Source organism: Columba livia, chromosome 3, assembly GCF_036013475.1.
Source record: "Columba livia isolate bColLiv1 breed racing homer chromosome 3, bColLiv1.pat.W.v2, whole genome shotgun sequence".
NCBI lineage: Eukaryota > Metazoa > Chordata > Aves > Columbiformes > Columbidae > Columba > Columba livia.
Genome location: NC_088604.1, coordinates 64,772,610 through 64,792,950, shown reverse-complemented (window position 1 = coordinate 64,792,950; position 20,341 = coordinate 64,772,610). Strand labels below are relative to the sequence as shown.

Here is a 20,341-nt window from a genome sequence, read left to right as displayed (position 1 = left end):
AGTGCCACTAATTGCTTGGCATTTAGATATTAGTGTAGGAGTCAATTAATTAACTTGATAGTAAAACTATTGGAATGCAGGCTGATAAAAACTATTTTGTTTTAGGAGATTAGTGATCATAACTATTGTTGTTCCCCATACCACTCTCCTTATTACTCAGAGGTGATTTTCTTTTACTATTATTCTGAGAGCAAAATTAATATCCCAGAAATAATTTTTCCACGCCTTTGAAGTTTAGCAGCAAGTTAAACAGAATAGTGAGTTTATCAAAAGATACCTGATCGTGTAATAGTAATTTACATTATTATCCATTAATCTGATGGCTGTGCATAGACGAAATTGTCTACACAAATGAATATAAATGCACAAATCCTGTTTCAAGACAGAATTTAAAATGCAAATAATATAATACTGTGAATGAAGTGATAAAGTTGTAAAGTCTGTAAAGTACCAATAAATCTGAGTGATAGTTTTTTGTTTGTTTTCTGTTTGTTTGTTTGTTTTCTGTATGAGCAGTATACATTCCAAATTTTAGTGGTCTTGTAAATTACACTTCATGGTCAGTTGCAATGCAAGAGTATTCTCTTATGGCCTTTAAATTAACACACGTTATTCTCCTCAGAGGTTGGGCAAATAAGTTTGTTAATATTTCCCAGCATAAATTTTACCGCTGTATTTTTTTTTTTGGCTGCCCATATTTTCTTTAATAATTGAAGATGTTCAGTGTACATATATTTAGTTTTATTTTCTGTATTTCGAATTGAGAATTTGTTGTTGAGACATTGTATTATCTGAATATAGGTCAGCATATATTTTATATGTATTCATGATCCTTTCCAGTATTTCCCTTTTACTGCATTTCCCTCCTACTGTAGTAGGATTTAGAATAGATATTGGAGCGTGCAGCTGAAACCTTGCAGGGTGTTTTGGTTGTTACAATCAGATATGGACAACAAAGAATAAAATAGCAAATCAAAGTAAATAAGATACCACTTAAAAAAAAAACACGTTTACCTTTACATGTTGACAAAACTGCTTGGTGTTTTTGTTGTGGGAGAGAGGAGAACAACTGTTGGTTTCTGTGAGCCGTCCCTCAATAAACCAAGCTCTGCAAGAGCGCAGCCTCTCTCTTCATGTCTTGTTCACGCTTCTCCCTGATTGCCAGGTACCCATCTCACGTGTCTTCCACATGCCTGGCTTTGGGTAGAAAATTAAATAACTAGCTATACATGTTTGTTTTTTGGGTGCCTGCCCACAGAATTTGTAAAGATAGTGCTCCTTCATACTCACAAAAAGAAGGTTTATTGTTGCTTTATTAACTTAGCAATCCTGTACCAACTTTTAATGAAAGTCACTGGTTTTTTCTTGCTGTATTTAAGCATATTCAGTGGTCTGGTCTCATGGTTTTTAAGTTTTCATCGCTTCTTTCACTTGTTCTCCACCCTCCTTTTGGCACTTCCAATACCAACCCAGTTGGGAATACTTTATTTCAAAAAATTCATGGTTGTGGTGGTGGTGGTGAAGACTTGTCTACCTCAAAGATTAAAGAAATGGTTTGCTGCTATTGGTATTAACTGTTGTATGGTGATGTCCATTTAATTGATTCTGTTGCTGGATGTTTCCTTCTGTAAATTATTGTTATTTTTCTGTAAATTATGGTTCTCTTTCCACTCCTTGGACTAAGATATTTTTCCGTGTGGTGGCTGGTTTTAAAGATTGTTGTGCAGATACTCTGTGTCTTCACACACCACAGAGAGAAGATGGTATTGCAGCTAATCATCTATTAATATGTCTAGCAGCCCCAAATGTAACATGCTAACTCTCTCATGTACTGAAAAATTAAGCTAACCTAAATAGTGAAGTCCAGTTGAGAAATCTTTTTTGCCAAAATTGCGAGACACTTGTTTGCATCTAAACTTCAATTCCTTCACGTGTGATTCTGATGTTGTTAAAACAGTAGGTAAACCTCATTTCAGTTATTTCTTTTAAGGGACCTTTGTGGTGGAGGGTTAGGGAATGAGTTAACAAGTGTCACTGAACTGTGATATAAATGTTGTCTAAAACATAATATAGCTTTATATTCCGGTTGGGGGAGGAGGGTGAGGAAAAACACACAACAAACCTCACCATTCTGTGTGTGGTGGTGGTGGTTGGTTTTGTGATGTGGTTTTTGTGTGTGTGGGAGCACGTGTGTGTGACCTCAGTGATGTTTTAGGTGTTGCTTGCAGCCCTTCCTCACAGATTTGCAGATGTTCGCGAGCCTTTAGATGAAGACCTGGCTTTTACCTGCAAGCACAGTTATAGACATGTCCCTAAGAAAACACTGCAGAAATGTTTCACGATCTCCAGTGAGGCAGCCTCATCCTTGGGTACCCAGCTCCATTAGCCTGGAGGGAGCAGCTGCTCTTGGTGCAGTTTTTCTCTTTATTCTGCGAGCCGGCTTCAGGCTCGCAGTGCTGCTGGGAGCTGCGGGCGCTGCTCTGACCTCCTTTCTGCCGGCGAGACGTGTGCTCGGGAGAGACAGAGCTTCCTCGGGGGCAGCAGGCTGGGGCAGGCAGCTGCCCTCTTCGGGGGCACAGAGCCCCCCGGCTCCCCGCTCTGCAGCCACCTCGTTGAAAGACATGGCAGGTTTTAAATCCTGTCACTCTGCTGCATTTTGATGGGGTGCAGAGCTGCAGGAAGGACTAGTTTAGCAGGGCTGCGTGCTGGGTGGCACAGAATCTGTAAGTCAGCACAGTAATGTGGTTGTCTGTCCCAGGTGACTCTAAGGAATAGGACTCATTGCCAGGGCTCTTTTCTTTCTTTCATTTTTATTTATGTATTTTTTTTTAAATACAACCTTGTCAGTGAAAGGATGCGCAGGGAGAGGAAGGAATGGGTATAGAAAATGAAAGCGTGGTTGGACTGCCCAGCCTTGTGGGGTTTTTTAGGAAAAGTCCAAAAAGCTCTATAAGCATGGGAAAATTCGTGGAAATAAAAGACTTGTTTTACCCCTTATTTCCAAGTTATATTTCTCAGATTACCTCTTCAGGTTTTCTCTCATCTCTTCTTTGACACTGGAACTTTACATCTGTAGAACAAAGAAACTACCTTTTTGCCTGTAAATGAAGAACTGACAGCTGTTTATCAGGCTGTGCAATGTGCAACCAGCACATTTTAATATAAACATCAAACTGGTGTATTTTTTTCATGTGGCATGTTACAAGTATGAGAGAAGAAAACCAGAAGAAATGTCTTGTTTCTGATTAAATCCACTATTGATATGCTCTGTGATCCGTGGAATGCAATAGTGGCAGAAAGAGAATAGCAAGATAAGGGTTTCAGGGAATTATTTAATCTTGGAGTTCTTCCTGTGTCTTTGCCTTAACGTGGCTCCTGAGGCCATAGAGACGAGACACACATGAAAATGGACTAGAGAGACCCTTCTCTCTTGCTAGTTGGCTCAGATTACCTGATAAGTGACTGGGAGCTCTGCTGGCCAGACAGTGTTCTTCCTGTAAAATGGGGGTGGCTTTTTTTGACCCTGGCTGCATTTAAAACGCTTTCAGTATATTCTGCAGAGGAAAACCTTCTATAGTGAGGCAGGCTGAGTTTCTAGTAATTTCCTGAGAGTTTTGATGGCCCAAACCTCAATAATGTATTTGCTTACTTAAGTTAACTGTCTTTTGCATCAACTGCTGGCTGCTACGTAAAGTATATTTTTTTCCTTCCCCCTCCAGTGTTCTAAGACCTAACTTGGTTGTTATTCTATGATAACTGGAATCCTGAAGGGACAGAATGGTGTTCTAATTTTAAAGGGTTTTTTAAATTAGCTTAAAAAAAGAGATCTAAGAAATATTAAGTTTTAGCATGAAACTGCAGATACCTTGGAAGGCAAGGCATTAGTAACGTTGAAGAAGATGGGATGTCTTGCTGACGATGACTGGTCTACACCTGAGGCATCCAAACTGGCAATTTCTCCAAATTTCTCCAGGTACATGGTAGGATTTTTCTCTGAGTATTTAGGTGTGATTTCTGGATGAATTACCTCCTTTTGGAAGAGGAAAGGTCTGTGTTGCTTTGGCACATCTCTGATGCTCTTGACTCCCTCTCGTACATGTAATGAAGATGAAGACTGAAATTTAAGTTGGTGAGGCAAACACCTACCTGTGTCATCTTTGTTTCTGAGGGCACAGTCCTGCCCTGGCTTGGCTGTGGGGAAATGAACCCACTGCAGCAACAGTCAACAAATAGCATCAACATGTTGAGGTCGATGCCGGGCTGTTCCTTGTCGGACTTGGGGACAGCTGCTTTCCTCATCTCCGTTCAGGTTTCTGTTGTGGTGCTAGGGGATTGGCCTGAAATGATTTACATATTTTGGTTATGAGCAGGGTTTATTCACTTCATCATGTAAACACAGACTAGCGTGTTGAAGGGGATTACCAGACTGCACTGGTAATCCGCCTCTGGTGGTTAGCTCTCTTTTTTGTTGGTGTAATAGGTGCTGGGAACTACCAAATAATTTTTTTCCTGCAATCACTTGCTCCCTCTGTACAGTAAGAGACTTGCTTGCTGGCTTGTGCACAATGCTCTCTGGTTGCATGGTACCAATTTCCTTTTCTTCAAGGCTTTAGAGGGGTTTGTTTGTTTTCGTGTTGTGTGTTTTGGTTTGGTGTGGTTTTTGTTTTTGGTGGGTGTTTTGTGTGGGATTTTTTGTTGTTTTTGTTTGCTTGGTTGGTCGTGTTTTTTTTTCTTTTCATTTCTGATTCATAAAATTCAAGACATACGTATTTTGTCTTCACCCAGAGTCTTCTGCAGGAGTCCACCCACATCCTGCAGGACCTCTGCAGACCATCTGCCCAGGATTCAAGCAAACCCCTCTGCTTTTTTGTCCTTAGTGGATTGTTCCCCGCAGGGCTGCATTCTGTTGATTGCTTGCATGAAACTTAGTGCTGCCTGTGCCTGTGGGCATAACATTTTTATTGAGTGCAGCCTTACCTGCAGTGTTCCCCAAACAGGTTGGCTGTCCTTTGGTGTCAGTTTTGTGCTGCCATAGAGTGTACAGCTTGGGAGATGACATGTTAGGTACAAGAGTTGGTCTAGAAGCTGGCTCTATAGGGATATGTCCCCATTCTGGTAAATGATTTTGTGTTTTTTTTTAATTGTAGCTTTTTATTGCAGAATGTGGAAAGAGGGGAAGTGTGTTGCTATATATGTACCTACACAGAACAGATACTTGGTGAAGTGATAATAAGGTATTTCCTTCTATAGCCCCTAACATACCACTTGCCTTCTTTCTGTTCCGTAGTACCTGTTCAGAGATCACAGAATCACAGAAAGTTGGGGATTGGAAGGGACCTCAAAAGATCATCCAGTCCAATCCCCTTGCCGGAGCACGAACACTTAGATGAGGCCACACAGGAATGTGTCCAGGCGGGTTTTGAATGCCTCTGGAGTAGGAGACTCCACAGCCTCCCTGGGCAGCCTGTTCCAGTGCTCTGATACGTAAGATGTGTAAGATGATCTCGTATTATTGGGCTCTGTGCTCCTCTTGGCTGCTGTACTGGGACCTGACTTTCCATTCTCAAGTGGTCTGGGGAAAAAAAAAATAACATTTGCTTTTGGTTTTGCTGTTACACATTACCATAGAATTCACTGCTCTCACACTTGAAGTCTTCTAAAGATCAATGAACTGAATCAAGAACATGAGCTAAAATAGTTTTTAATGAGTTTTTTCCAAATTGAAGTCTAGTATATTATTTTCCATAAATTATTTTCCTTCTATTTAACCATCGTGGTACTTATCTTTCTGGGTGGTCATGTTATCCCTCTGAAATTTGCTGCAGTAGAAACAGATGAAGCTTAAATGATATTTCTCACCCAGCCCTCCTTTAAATGTGGTTTTCCCTGAACATTAATGTTTTCACTATGCTTTCATTTTCCATTAAAAATAATTTAAACTATTTAATAATTAGATCTTATCTTCTTTGGTAGAACTTACAACAAATGTGCATTTCATCTACATGGTTTCAAGCATTATCAGCACCATATTGATTCAGGTTTGCAGGGAACATGTAAACATGGATAGACTTGTTTTAAGTTAGGTCCAGCTAGAGAATGAAAGCACAACAGAAATTAGCATTGCACACCAAAAGGGAAAAGGTGGCAGCCTGCAGCACAGTGCTTGCAGGGCAGCTGAGCTGGGCAGCTGTTTGGGAAGTTTGAGAGGATCACAGGATAGTTTCACCAGAGTTCTCCTTCCTCTCTTTGCTCACCCAGCCCTTCCCGAGGGCAGCTCTGCTCAGCAACCCATGATGAAGCTGGGGGGGCAAGGGGTTACGTTTCTGGCGAGTTCTAAGTTGCACTGTTTCACAAGGTGGTCCAGTAAAGATAAAACTAACACAGACTAAAGGGTGGGGTGTGTGTCCAACTGCAAGAATTGAGGAGGCAGGAACAAGGGGCCTTTGACTTTCTTGTAGACTGGTACCTTGGCTTATTGGGTTGCTCTAAACCTCTGTGTTAGTGAAATCCCACACTAGAATTATAGACTTTAGAAATTTGTAAGATGAATACAGTAACAGAGAATAAGAGGGAAGAAAATATCCTGTTTTCTTCTTTACTTCTCAGACTAAACAAATCTTGAGCTTCATATACCACAATTCATAGAGCAAGCTAGAAGTGTATGTGAACAGGAGGTGAAGAACTAGTCCTGGCTCTGTACACAATAAGCAATTGGTTGCTATTATTATTAACCAAATCTATTAACTGTAGATGGATTGATATCTGAACAGCTTACTCAATACAGAGGTTTTAGGGTGTGTATACACAGGCATAGTCCCTTTTTTTTTCCCCTCCACCTGTTTCACAGTATACATGTTTCTTGAAAAGTCTAAACTTCAGCTATTTTGAGTAGGTGTTGGTGACTTGCTGATTATTTGTCCCTGTGCCTTTTTGAAAACCTGATGGGGGAAACCCTGCTTTTAGTTATTTTACAACTTTGTTGACAGTTTGTGCTATAACAGCTATGATATGATTGGGTTTGTGCCAAGCTGGGAGTTCTGAGTGGAAACTTGTAGCCTTCTGTTTTTAAAAGCCTGGATTTCTCTCTTACACACGTGCTCCTTTACTATGGGAGCAAGGATTTTCTGTGATTCATAAAATATGATAAGCTTTGCTTTGAAAGCCAGTGTCTTTGATGGATGAAATATTGGGAGTCAAAAGAAAAAATCAGGGATCCCAAGGGAAGATTGAGCCCTAATGTCAATGGGGGACTCCTCAGCCATGACTGTAACACAACACATGGTAACGCGTTCCCCTTATGTTCCCTCTGTTCAGTCCCAAATAAATCCCTTCCTAGATGCTGGAAAGAAAAATGACCTTTCAAAACTGAAAGTGAGAATTGCCAGTTCCGTGCATTTCTTCAGCGACAGACAATTTACCCTGATACTTCAGTCCTTATTTCTTATTTATCTCTCAAAATCTGTTGGATCTATTCTGTAATATATTGTATGGTAACAAAATTTCCTAATGCAGAACTGAGGAAAGGCAGTAGGGATTTTCTCTCCTCATTTTTTCAGTGAAAATGATACTAAGCACTATTTGGGTTATGAAGCCAACCTCTTAGTGAAATGTGCTATTATTTAATCATCGTTATGTTTAGTATATAAATGAACTGTTTTTATTGGACAATGCATATGTATAAACCCATAAAATTATACACACAGCCCCATGCATATTTCATCTGGGAGATTCCCATGCCTGCAACTTACTGAGAGTGAACTGATTCTGCACTTCTCAAGAGTCCCTTTCCAAGTTTAGAGTGATCCAAGTATCTAAACAGCTTTACAGAGAATATAAAAAAGAGCATGTGATCTCAGTCCCATTTGGAGTGCAGAGGTATCTGCATTTTAACAAACATGGGTGTCTACAGTATTTGTTTCCAAAGCTAATCTAGAATTGAGCAGCAAGATTTGATTTTTCCACAGTCAGAGAGGAAAGCATTATGAAAATGGCGCATTTAAAAAGACAAAGGGTCTCACGTCTTGCGTTTTTAATGTGCTCTTCACTGTGTGGAAAGACATTTCATAGATTGTCTCAAATACCCAGGTAAAAGTAAATTCCATTCAACATGCAGTATTTCTCATGGGAAGTAGTGCTGTTGCTTCCTTGTGCCACTCTGGTCCCCCTGGAAATTTCAGTAGGAAGCGAGGTTAAAATCTTGCAAACGTGGGAAAAAACATGCTTGGTACTTTGTAAGGAATTAATGGCTCTTGATTTTTCAAAATATAAACCATCTTTTGCTTCCCATCAAAATCCTGTAGGGTCTGGAAAAAGGAACAATTGTGCTTCTAAAGTGACGTCTCCTAAATTGAATATTCCATTTACCCTTTTTCACCACTCTTGGTATTTCTGGGTGTTTCTTTGTTGTTGCTGTTTTAACAAGTGGTTCTTATTTGGTGTATTTTTTTAAGAATTAAGAAGAGAGTCGAACACTGAACTGGAAGTTGAAATCCAGGGTTGCTGGGTTTATTACAGAAGCCTACGCACTGACAGCCCCTAGCGTGCATGTGCGTATGCGTGTGTGTTTTTAAATAAAAAGGAAAGCAGAGGTTTGCTCATTTGTTTGCCTATTGTGAAGCTGTCCTGCACCTTTCTACTCCTTTGTGCTGGGGTGAAGGCTGCTGAATGGAGGCCTTGTGCCATTTGTTGATTTTAAACCTCCCTGTTAATCCACAGGAACCTGCTGGTGTGCGCAGCAGGAGAGCTGTGTGACAAGTGGAAATCTGGGCGGGGGGGAGCGCGGGGGGTCACAGGGGATAATAATCATTCAACCATCAGCCTTTGTCACCCTTAAGCCTAATTGTTACCCTCTGCTGGCAACCACATTGAAGTGCTGGCCTTTTAAGTGTTTCTTGATTTTTTTTTTTTATTTTTTTTTTTTTTTACTTGGCACAGGCTTACAGATAGGATTGTTTATTGCCGGGTTAGCATCGTATCAGGTTTGCTGGAGTTTGTTTTATTAGCCCCGTTGAGTTTTCTGCATCCCTTAAAATAATTTGGGAGAGTCGGAAGCGATGGCAGGGGCCGAATGGAAAACAGTCCGGTTGTTAACAAATTTCCCTCTGTCAGGAGCAGGGCTAAAGCCAGAAGCAGCTTTCCCACCCTGCCAGCTGCCTGCCGGAGCCTGTGCGTGAGCAGCAGCTCTGCCGGCGGGGCCGCGGGCGCAGCAGCCAGGTGATGGTCGGGCTGCGGTGGGGTGGGCCAGGAGACAGCTGCCCCTTCGTGCCCGGAGCACCTGCCTGCTCGCAGGTACGTGTCCAAACTGAAGCTGTGAGGTGGCTGAAGCAAATTGAACTGGTAGGAGACTCAGAAGGGGGAAGAGGAGAATTAAACCATTTAGAAACAACAGAGAAAGACCTTTAAGGTGTGATACCTTTCTCTAGCAGGCGGGAACTGGTTCTCCAACTTTCCCTGCCAGTTACACATGCTGCAGTCGCTATTGCACTTTCTGTTGTTTTCCTTGGAGAAGTCAGTGTAGAAGCTGCTACAGTAGCTAAAATTAAGCCTGAATGTAAGGCTCTGCAGTGGGCAAGTATCTTTATGTGTGTGAAGTAAGCCTGTGCTATGGGATGGGGGTGGCATGGAGGAGGTTGTTTCGTGTCTTCCCCTGCCCCTGAGTGGTGGGTGTGGTGTTAGGCCATTACCTAAGATTGCTTGGGCTTGCATAGGGAGGAACATCCCCAGGTTGCTGGTATGAGCTTTGGAGCTGCTTTTGATGAAATACACTTTCCTTCCAATCCATCAGACATAGCGTGCCTCCAGCAGATGCAGGGAATGTGTTGTGTGCTATGACCCGATAGCCGGTGTTTGAAAGTTGTGCCAGTAGTAGTGATGGTAAATCCAGGGTTGTTACGGGAGTCTGGTTACACAGTGTGATTACAATCTTGCTTTTAAGTCAGCCTTCCACCTGGCTCAGTACTTCATCAAAAGGCTTGAGAATACATCTCGGACTACGTCCATGTTTTGACCACTTTGTGCTTGCTACTCTTTTACAGTGAAAGGGGGATGTTCATTTAGCAGGTTTGTCTTTCTGTGTTTTGCTGCGTTCCAGCGGTATTCCCTGCTGCTTGTCAACATGTCAGTCTGGTCCTTGGATTTCTTTATGAACAGCACACGTCATAGTGGTACCTCTGTGGGCTTGATACTTCCATTAAGAAGGTTTAACTAGTAGAAATTTCTGATCAAAAAAGCATCAGCACTCAGCTGTTGGATTTTCAACTTTCTGTGATGCAGACTTAATTGTAATTACTGAGGTTAATAATTCTGTTAAAACTGTTGTTGCAGGACATGTCTCAGGAAGGCTATGGAACCAGATCTCAAGCCCCTATGGCCCCAGGAAAGCCTAACCATGAAGACTTGAACCTAATCCAGCAAGAAAGACCATCGAGCTTACCAGTAAGAAACTCATGTTTGTTTCAGTATTTTAAAATGAAAGCACTTTACATAGGATTTCACTGCATCTAGGATGAGCAGATGAGAAATATTGAAAGAAGAAATATTAAAATGAGGTCGATCACAAACTGTCTTTAAAAATGTGTTGAGAAAAACCAGCTTGTGTATGAGTGGACTTAGCTTAGGCTTAGTTCTGGTTCAAAATAGCACTATTTATGCACATGCATGTTTTGTGTTTGTGCACATGTGTATTTGCATAGAGGAAATGGATTGATTTGTCTTTTTTTTTAGCTTTAGGAATTCCATACTTGCACAAAACAATCTGGTGAAGAAGAGGCTTTTTCTTCTGTGCCCTTTTTGAAGGATTTCAGTAAATTCTGGTTTAGAATACTACAACCAGGAGTTGTTTGCTCCAAACACAGAGCGTCAGTAATTAGTTTGACATATTAATTCTGCTACTGCCTGTTACTACAGAGATGTAGAAGTGGGAATGATAGTGATGCATGGGCTAGGCTGATGTTTTGCTAGGAGATTATTTTGGACTCACATTTTTTATTTTTTTCTGAACTCTGTGCATTCTGCTGTGGGAGAAACAGCACAAATATACTTCACAAAGACATTTGCAGCTACTGGCATTTTTTAAGGTCTTACTTCTTCGTAATGGACAAAGTGCTCCTTGGCCTGTTCTCTGAGTTGCCCCTTATGGTTTGGGGATTTTCCTATTGGTAGTAAAACAGCATGAATATAAACCAACTAAAATACAGTCATCTTAACTGATGAAAACTGTTTATAAACTATGTGATCTCTGGCTTGGAATAATGTATCACAAATATATAGGATATTTTCTGCAGTTTACTGGGTATGTATTCATTTCCAGTTCGCAGCGGATCTCTCTGAACACAGTTTACCATACCAAGATACACAACACTATTGTCAGCCCCTATAAACACGGCAGTAAACGTCTTCATAGTATTTTGAAGTTATATCTTTGTCACCTAGAGTATATGTGCCACCAGTTCTTTACATGACGTTTGAGATGTGCATGTCTCAGGAGAATCTATGGAAACTGGTGTGAGAAGAGATACCCGTTTGCTTTGAACTAGTATTAATTTGATATTTTTTCAGGAAACGGTTTTTAAAAAGACTAGTTTCTCTTATCAGGTCTCAAAAATGAATGCTGGCAATTAGTTTAAAAATAGTAACTACTGTGGACATGGAACTGTTTTGGCAACAACTACCTACTTTAAAAAGCAGTGATATTAAAAGGGACTTTTTACCGTCCCAGTTTTTAGTGAACAGTGTTTGTTGGGGCAGAGAGAAGTGAAGTTATTTATCAACTAATGTTCTACTAATTTGCCTGTGTTTATTCTCAAATACTTGTCCCACTTTTAATCAATGCTCTCTGCTACCTACATCATCATGATATCTAAGCAGGGTATCGGATATTATCTGTGTCCCTGAGTGTTTGGTATATTTAGTAGCTCATTATTATTCTAGGTATGAGTAAGCTGGTAGTATTAACAGTGAATGTTAACCATTTTGGCCACATAGATTAAATGCTGATATTGAAACACTTCATTACTGAAAAGCTTTGATACATAACCAGAGAGCACTTAATATACTCAAAAACCCTGCTGTTCAGATATGGAGGGGAATGGAGCTATTACGTTTTTCTAGTTTGTTTTGGTTTGGGGTTTTGGTTAGGTTATTTGTTTTGTTTTTCCAATTTAAAAACAACTGCAACCCTGTGTATGTGGTGACAATGCTTATTTTGCAAGTGTAAGCAAACTCCCCGTCATCTCACTTTCAAGGAAAATGTTTTCAAAGTTAGGAACAATCCATACATTCAAAGTATGGTGAGCATGGTAAATGCTTTAATATAACTCTATTTGGGGTATGGATGGCTTGACCATATAAACATGTTTAGTTTGTTTTTGGTTTTTTTCCCCTGGAGCAAGCGTTCTGTGTTCAGTTTTGGACTGCTTATGAAAGCCTGTGATCACTATCCCTTGTTTAGTATTCCTAGTTACAGTGTCATTTTGGGGTGCTAAATGTGGCTCCTTTAGCTTGTTTTCAAGATAATGCTGTTCTTGAGCGTAGTCAGTAAGTCATCTTTGTATAATGAAGCTTGAAATGATAGCAGTGGTGTTATGCTTTTAATAAAATTTGGCTATTTTTTTTCCATGGCATTCTGGTATTTACACAATTTGCCCTTTATCTTTTTATTTCTTAAGGGCATTGTGTAAAATCACGGCTGCTACATAGCAAGTTTATACAAGTGTCTAAAAACAACAAAAGAGATGTAATACTAAATGGTGAATGGTGTTCTCTGATGTGGCTTTGAAAAAAAAGAGTTTCCCTTTGATGGATTTGAAGAGGAGCTGGCCACTTTCTGCGGCACTGAATGCTGGCTTGTGTCATCCTTTGGGGGAGTTATTTCAGCAGGTTTGTGTCACAGTAAGCGCAGCTAAACAGCTCAATAGTTGTTCCGTTTCCTTCACACATTGTATATAAAAGTCCTGGCATGAATGTTCCCATAAAGTTCAAAGCGGACAAATTTGTAATGCGGGTTGGTAACAAACGGCTACAAACAAAATATGGCTTTATTAGCTACTTCTAATGGCCTGTCAGATTCTAGACAATGCTTGCTTTCCTTCTCCTAACTGCTCCTAGATCTGGAGGGTTTGACCTGTGGGTCTCTGACCATGTGGAGTCACTGAGAGCCCAGATGAAAAGTTGCACAGAACAGTGCTCCGAGCGCTTTTGTTGGGGTCACAATTAGAAGGAAATCCCGAGCTTTTGAGAAAACGTGGGAGTTCGGTGCTCTGTGAAGGAAAGGAAGTCATAAACAGAAACTGTTCCCTATTAGAGTGGCTGAATAAAGGGGGAGAGGCCTGAATGAAATTATCTGCACAACAGTTACTACGGAATGCATTTATTGAGACTTAAGGGATAATAGCAAAATACACACTTCTGTTGTGAGAAAGCTAGAGCAGACCTACAGGAAAAAGATTTGAAATTATATATCTGCAGGTTTGTTGTTGCAGTAAAAGAGCTTGTGTCAGCAGCAGGCTATGTGTGTCTAGGAAGACTAAGCCTCTATTTTGTCTTTAATGAGTAATTTTGTAAATGTTCATGTTGGATTGTATTGATAGAATGAAGAGCAGAAAACTTTTTTTTAATTGGAGCAAGTATGGAAGCAATTTCACATAGGCATTGGTGCTTTTGCTGTTACTTTGTTTTGTTTTAATAAGGTCCTTTTTTGTCTACTGTCAGGTGTGTTTGTTTGAGGTGTGAGGTCAAATGGCCTACTCAGGGTTGCCATGCTTTTGAAACATGGGTTCTGCTAATTTTCTTTTGTCGCAACCTACAAGTGAAGTTCTGCAGCTTCTTGAGCTGTTGTAAGCCAGGGCTGATGCGGTCCTACAGTGCTGGGGAACTGAACCAGCTGGGAAATAATCACACTTTTTATTTCTGGGTTAGTTTTTGATGAGTCACGGTGTAATTGCTTAGGCATCAGTGGTACCTCAGAAGAAGAGACAGGAATCAGAAGCTGTGATGGGTAAGGGGACAGTGGGGACAACAGCAGCTTTGATTGTAGCCACATCCTAGAAGCCTGTATGGCCTTGCTGTAAGGGCTTAAGGTGTCTGCTGAGACATTGGGGCACAGCAGATCTCAGTGTTCCCAGTCTGGCCTTTGGCAGTTGCAGAGCCCCAAACAGACAGAAGACAGTTCACCTCTTTTTGGAAGGTAAGTTTTCTGCCAGTTGACATCCCTGAGCTGTTTAACACCGTCGGTGAGTGCAGGCCCGGCAGTGTGAGCCTGTGTGACTGGAGGCCACGGGCAAGGGGGCTTGTGGCAGCCCTCGGCCACTTCAGTGTCAGCTGCAGGGACATCATGGTCTTAGTCACTTAGCTCAGAGTCATCTTGTGTTTGTTTGCTGGAGGGCATGCAGTGATGAAGGGGGAAGGTTGTATCTGGAGTTGAGGGAACTGGTGCTTAATGAGGTCACCTAGAATTCTTGAGTTCATGGATTAATCCTATGACATCACTTACTCGCTGTGTCTTTTCATGGAGGCCGAGCAATTTCTCTGCAAAACAAAATAGTAGCCAGCAATGGAGGTAGGCGGCTGCTTGTGTCTTGTGCAATGCCATAACCTGAGAAATTTGATTGTGGTTCTGCAATGTCCATAGTTGTATGAGCTTCAGGGCCAAGTTGGTCTCAAATAACACATATTGTTCCTTGGACAGATAAACTTTATAAGATGATGGTTGCCTTGTTTCATTATTCTTGGTACTATGGAAAACAGTATATCAGCAATCCCGTCCTGATACAATTAACTGCTTCACAGTTCTGTTTTACCTCATTTTAATGAGCCTCTAAAGGATGTCTGAAGTGCTGGACTGTCGTTCCTCTGGCTGACACACTTTTTTCACTGTAGAAGGAGGGGGTACTCACATTTCAGAGGACCCGTTTTGAGAACAAGTAGGGAACAAAATGCAAGACTCATGGAACAACATCATTTCAGATGCAGATTCTTTCAGGTGCAGACTGTGAGGAAAATACATGGAATGGTCTGGGAATCCACATTCCCCGTCTCACTTCTGTCATCTCGAGCAACAGCACTCCCTGAATGAATGCCTTTAATGGCTGAAGTCTTAATAGATCAGGAGAACAGTTTCCAGCGTTATTTGGGAAACTGTGGTTGAGAGTTAGCAGGAGATACCTTTTCTTTTCTCAGAGGTTAAACTGCTGGGACAAGGGACTCTGGTGACATTTATCCAGAGCTTAGTCCAGTAAGCCTTAATCATGATGAGGGTTTTGGGCACTTCCATAATGTAAATATGTATTACTGCTCTGGTCAGGACAAATCAGTACTAAAGCAGAGGTAGTGCAGCAATCCTCTTTTTTTTTTTTTTTTTTGGAATCTTTGTTGGATTCTTTGAAAGTAAGCAAATTAGAAAACTTCTTCTAAATTTAAGTGATATTTTAAAAATCCAGAAGATTGCTTCTGATTTGAGGAAAAAGGAGGAAAAATAAAATCTGTACATAGATTCTTGGTAATTGTAGTACATGATAGCAAATCTGTTCTTCAGTTATTCACTTCTATTCTTGCCTCCATCTGAAAATAACTGTTTGGGAGTATGTTAAACCATGAACAAGAAGGAAATGTGAGTATGTAATATTTGTGAATTAAATTTTCCATTGTTTTTACATCAAGTAGGATAAGACTGGTGTGCCTCTTCGCCACGTTCCTTTTTTCTGCTCTGTTGTAAAGTAACTGAATGATCTTGTTTTCCTTTGTTTGGGTCAAGAAATTTTAGCTGAAAATTGTTACTCTGTGAAAGAAGATTATTGACTCAACAAGCCTTCAATTTTCAGTGAATAACACTCCCACCCTCTAGCTTCAGGAGCATGTGGTGCATGCATTCTATTTTAAAGTACAGACTGTAATTTAAAACTGAGGCAGTTTGATGCCCCACTGAACTTTGTTTAAGCCTGGAATAAAAGGAAAAAAGCTTCAAGTTGCAAAGAAGTGACTAAGCTTTCTCAAAGGCTTTTCTTAGCCATTATGCACAGAGTTGGAAAAACGTGCTGTTTTTTCCAAGACATTTTAATTCTCGAACAAGTAGTATGTGTGTTTTTTTTTTTCCTTAGCATTCCATGTAGCAAACCTGTAGCTAGAACAAGTGTCATACAATACGTATGTGTGGAGATGTCAAGTGTATGTATTTCAGTGTGTTTCTGAGGTGCAAAATATGTTGCGTTGTTGGTGCTGGTGTGCACACAGGTTCTGTACGTGGCCTCCTGTTTGTGTCCTGGTGTCGGTCAGAACAGCGGGTCAAATCCAGTGTGAGCCCCAGCAGCGCTGCTGGAATCGGTGATGTTATGTGCCTTACGCTTTGTGTGTGTCACTGAAAATCAGTGGACTTCAGTGGAACCAGGATTTCATGTAGCTGATCAAACAGATTAATTGTCCGAGAATCAACTTGTACATTCAGTTTAAGTCCCATTTGGGGGGAAAAGTACGATGAAAGTAGAGCAGAGCAGCCCTGTGCATATGTTTTCCATGCAGGGTTAAACTGAAACATTGAAACTAAAACTGTTGATTCTTGCTATTAAAATTAGAATTTGTAATAAGAAGGTCCTGTTGTTACTCATTTGCATTTTGTGCTTTACAGGTTTACTTGGTTTTGCTTGGCAGATTGATCATATTTATTTTAAAAGCAGTTTTAGATTGTTATTGTAGTATAAAAATTAATTTAACTAAGTACCGTAAAAAAAGATATTTGGCTATTCCATCACCTTTTCCATTTTCAAAATACCTTTACAAGGTTCACAATATTCCTGTAATAACAAAATTACTAATTTAGGATCTAAGAAAAATTGCAAATGCAAAAAGAAATATTTAGTCTGACCTCTACATGAAGCTTACATAGGAAACCTGCTAAGGGATTATAGATCCCAGTAGTGGTTAAAGTTGCAAAAACTTGTATTTAAATAGGCCAATGTTGTCCTAAGTGGAATATTAAAGAATTAGTAGCTTTTATCTGGCAATGGTTTTTTAAGCCATGAGGAACTGTGCCAACATAATTTATACCTCCATATACGAGGACAGTATTGATGTTGATTAAAGAATTCAGGAAATTAGATTTAATTTGGGTGCCTGAAGCTTTCCCCCCGCCTCTAGTTCCCTCTCTAGAAGCTGCTGCCCCCATAGCCAGGGTGACTGAACTGTGCTTGTGGTAGCCCCCGAACCACCAAAGCCTCCAGCTTGAGATGAGAGGCAAATTGAAGGCCCCAATAGTTACTACTTCAGTGTGCAAGGCCAGAAACTGTAGTAGCGCGGATGGCTCTGCACATGTGGCTGCTGCAAGGGTGGCATCTTATCTGATTGTTTGTGGTGTATCTGTAATTGCTGGGGATTTCACATATCTGCGCTAGCTGTCCTCTTAATCTGCCTAAATTTTCCAAGTCAGTGCCTTTAGGTTCTGCGTGTCAGAATCTAACTCTAAAATGGTAGGGTTTGCTGATTTGTTTGTTTTATTTTTTTTTTTTTAATTTGAGATTTTTTTGAAAAACATTTTACACAATGTGTGTATAAAAGCATGTATGTCTGTCTACTTGGTTATTTGTGAATTTTGAGTTGATAGCATACTGTAAATTCCGAAGCTTAATATATTCAGTGGTGCATGTCTCTGTTCATGCCTGTGTGAACACTGGGATTATGATGCAGAAAGAAAGACAAAAGAGTGTTACTCACTTGAATGCCGTTTCAGGAAGTACCTGAGACACTTTAAATGTTTTTTCTTTATTTTTACCACAAGTATTCCTGTACGATAGGAATTTTTTTTCCCAGAATGACTCCTTTGCTTGTGCTCACCAACCATTGTGAAGTGTGACCTCAGCTTCCTAACCTTGACTAAACACTCATTCTGACCAGCAACATCCGACGCCTTAGCAGTAGATGTGCCTTTTCTTTTTCTTCTACCATCCATCGCTGTTTGCTGGGAATGTGTTGGTTTCTGGTGCTATTGTTGCAGCTTTCGTGTGAAGAAAAAAAGAAAGAAAAAAAAAAGTGACCATTCTTTGATGTGAAGCTCATTTCCGAGGGGTCCTGCTCAGCTCTCTGTCTCTGTGTAAGCAGATGTTTGTGCAGTCACGGTCAATAGTGTTAAGATTAGGCCAGGTTTCACAGTGCTTTGTCTGATTGTTTATGGTGTATCCATAATTGCTGGGGATTTGGGGTATCATCACAGTGCAAATGGGAAGTGTTTGTAATGTATTATTTGTTTTGTAGTACTAGGTTTGAATCGCAATAAAGTCAGTCCTGTAGTGTGTGAGGCTATACACATTTTGGTTTATTTTCTTGAGGTTTGAAACAATTTTCTGAATTTATCTCAAATGTGCTTTCTTGAAACCTGATGTCTTGTAATGCTTAAACCTCTGAAACGTTTCTTCCTTTGCTGGAGCCATACATCTTAGATTCACTAGGAAGTCTTCCCTTGAAGACAGTGATTCATTGTGGCTTTTTTGAATCTGTGCTATATCGTGCTTCTGAAGGGTGTTACATGTAAATAGGCATCCATTATAAATTTACCTTTAAAAAAAGTGTGTATATATATATATGCACACACAAACATGCACACACTAAATGGGGGTGGTCTCTGCATTTGTCTTTGGAAGGCACTAACACTTTAACTGATCGCATCAGTTTTTCTTAACGTCATGCAGATTATTCTGTGCCATTTCTCACACAATTCCACACACAATTCTCCTCCCACAGGGCTTTATAAAGAGGGTCCTGTTTGAATCAGCAGTGTAATTTCGGGGGGTGAAACATCATAGTGTGTTGAAATCAAGGTAGAAAAGCTGTTAACATCAGGGAAAGGCTACTCTAAGTTCCCAGTAGTTTAGGCTTTTGATCTCTTTCCTTCCATGCAAGCAATTGCAGGTGACCCTTTTAATCAGCTCAACCTGTGAAATGAGACTTATTGTGTTAAATTAGAATTAGGATCTGAGTTTTGAGGCACATTTGAATAATTGCATTAGTATAGGGAAATATGCCATTCTGGATCATTTATTTCACATCATAGTTAAGTGGCATGAATGTGTAACTGAATTGTGTGGTGTTGGGTTTTTTTTTTCCCCCCTTCAAGATGGAAATTCCCTGAATAGTTTATCTTCCACCATGGTATTGAAGTAATAATTTTGGGAAGTAATATAAAGATATAAAGCATATATAATATAAAGCATACATGAGAGTTAATATGTTTGCATGTAGTAATACACTATGGATCGGTAAGGTTTGCTGAATGTGCAGCAGTGGACATAGTTAAAAGAACAAAGCTTGTTTCATGCCATAGGATAAGGTGTGCACTCACATGTATAGTATCAAAGATGATGAATTTTGCCAATGCATTTTGCAGAAAAAGGTAATGAAAGAGATCTAAAACATTTTTATTTTTTAAACTGCAAACTGTACAATGGCCAGTGCTTGTTTTTGAAGAGTGTGGAAAGAAAGGCACTAGAAGTGATCTGAGACTTTTAGACTCACTTACGAAAACCAAAATAACTCGCAAGATTATATATGGGTAGATAAAATGGTGTATGGATTGAGTACAGACATTGGCCCTAGTGAACTAAATCGTTATGGCACAGGATAAAACTTAATGCAAACTGTGATCTTTTGATTTTAGACATTTATAGTAAACTGAAAGCCTTAGCAGTTTTTTGTATGATACTGTGGTGGATATGGAAGAAAACCTCTAGATTATCTCTTTACCTTATTTAATTTACAGACTGTCAAGATTTTAATAATAGGGCTTCAGGAAAGCTTCATAAAAACCTATATTTTTTCAAGCCTGTTTATTGTATCATTAGGTGCCTACATGAAAGTAGGAAAAAAGTAAAGTTGTTTAGTGGAATTTTCAGCACAGCTCTTCAGAATTTATTGAAACAAGGCTGTAAAATTTTAGAGTCTGTGCTTGGTTTCTGTTTGTTTGTTTGTTTTTAATAAGTAACATCTCAGAGTTGTGGCTTCACTTGGATTCTCTCATAGTCTGTTTTCTTTCTGTCTTCATTCCTTTGTTTTGATTGTGCCATTAAAGAAGACTTAGGAAGACTACATATACACAGCACTGGTGTTTTTAAATGACTGCTAGTTCTTCCTGCATGGCTTGTTAGACATTTTGCCCCCCTGGAAATCACAGTATCAGCCTTTTTGTTCCCATTCTGAGGTACGATGAAGTACAGGAATATATTTTCTCTCTGGAAGTCTTTGGCTTCTTCTGGCCAGAGGGTCATTCCAATGCTTGGATGGCAGCTTGGTGTGAGAGGGTCCATTTGGTCTTTCTACAGAGTTGTCTTTCTTCTCTGCAAAGAAACAGAGGTCAGATATCAGATCC

General features: G+C 40.1%; 1 protein-coding gene across 10 annotated transcripts in view; it reads left to right on the top strand.

The window, feature by feature from the left end:
* Nucleotides 1-20,341, top strand: part of ARID1B (AT-rich interaction domain 1B) — a 327,313-nt gene that overhangs the window by 90,361 nt on the left and 216,611 nt on the right. For all 10 annotated transcript variants that reach the window (XM_065057320.1, XM_065057323.1, XM_065057318.1 and 7 more), the window contains one exon: nt 10,324-10,434. In XM_065057320.1, the coding sequence (XP_064913392.1) occupies nt 10,324-10,434 (111 nt within the window). The remainder of the gene's footprint in view (nt 1-10,323; nt 10,435-20,341) is intronic.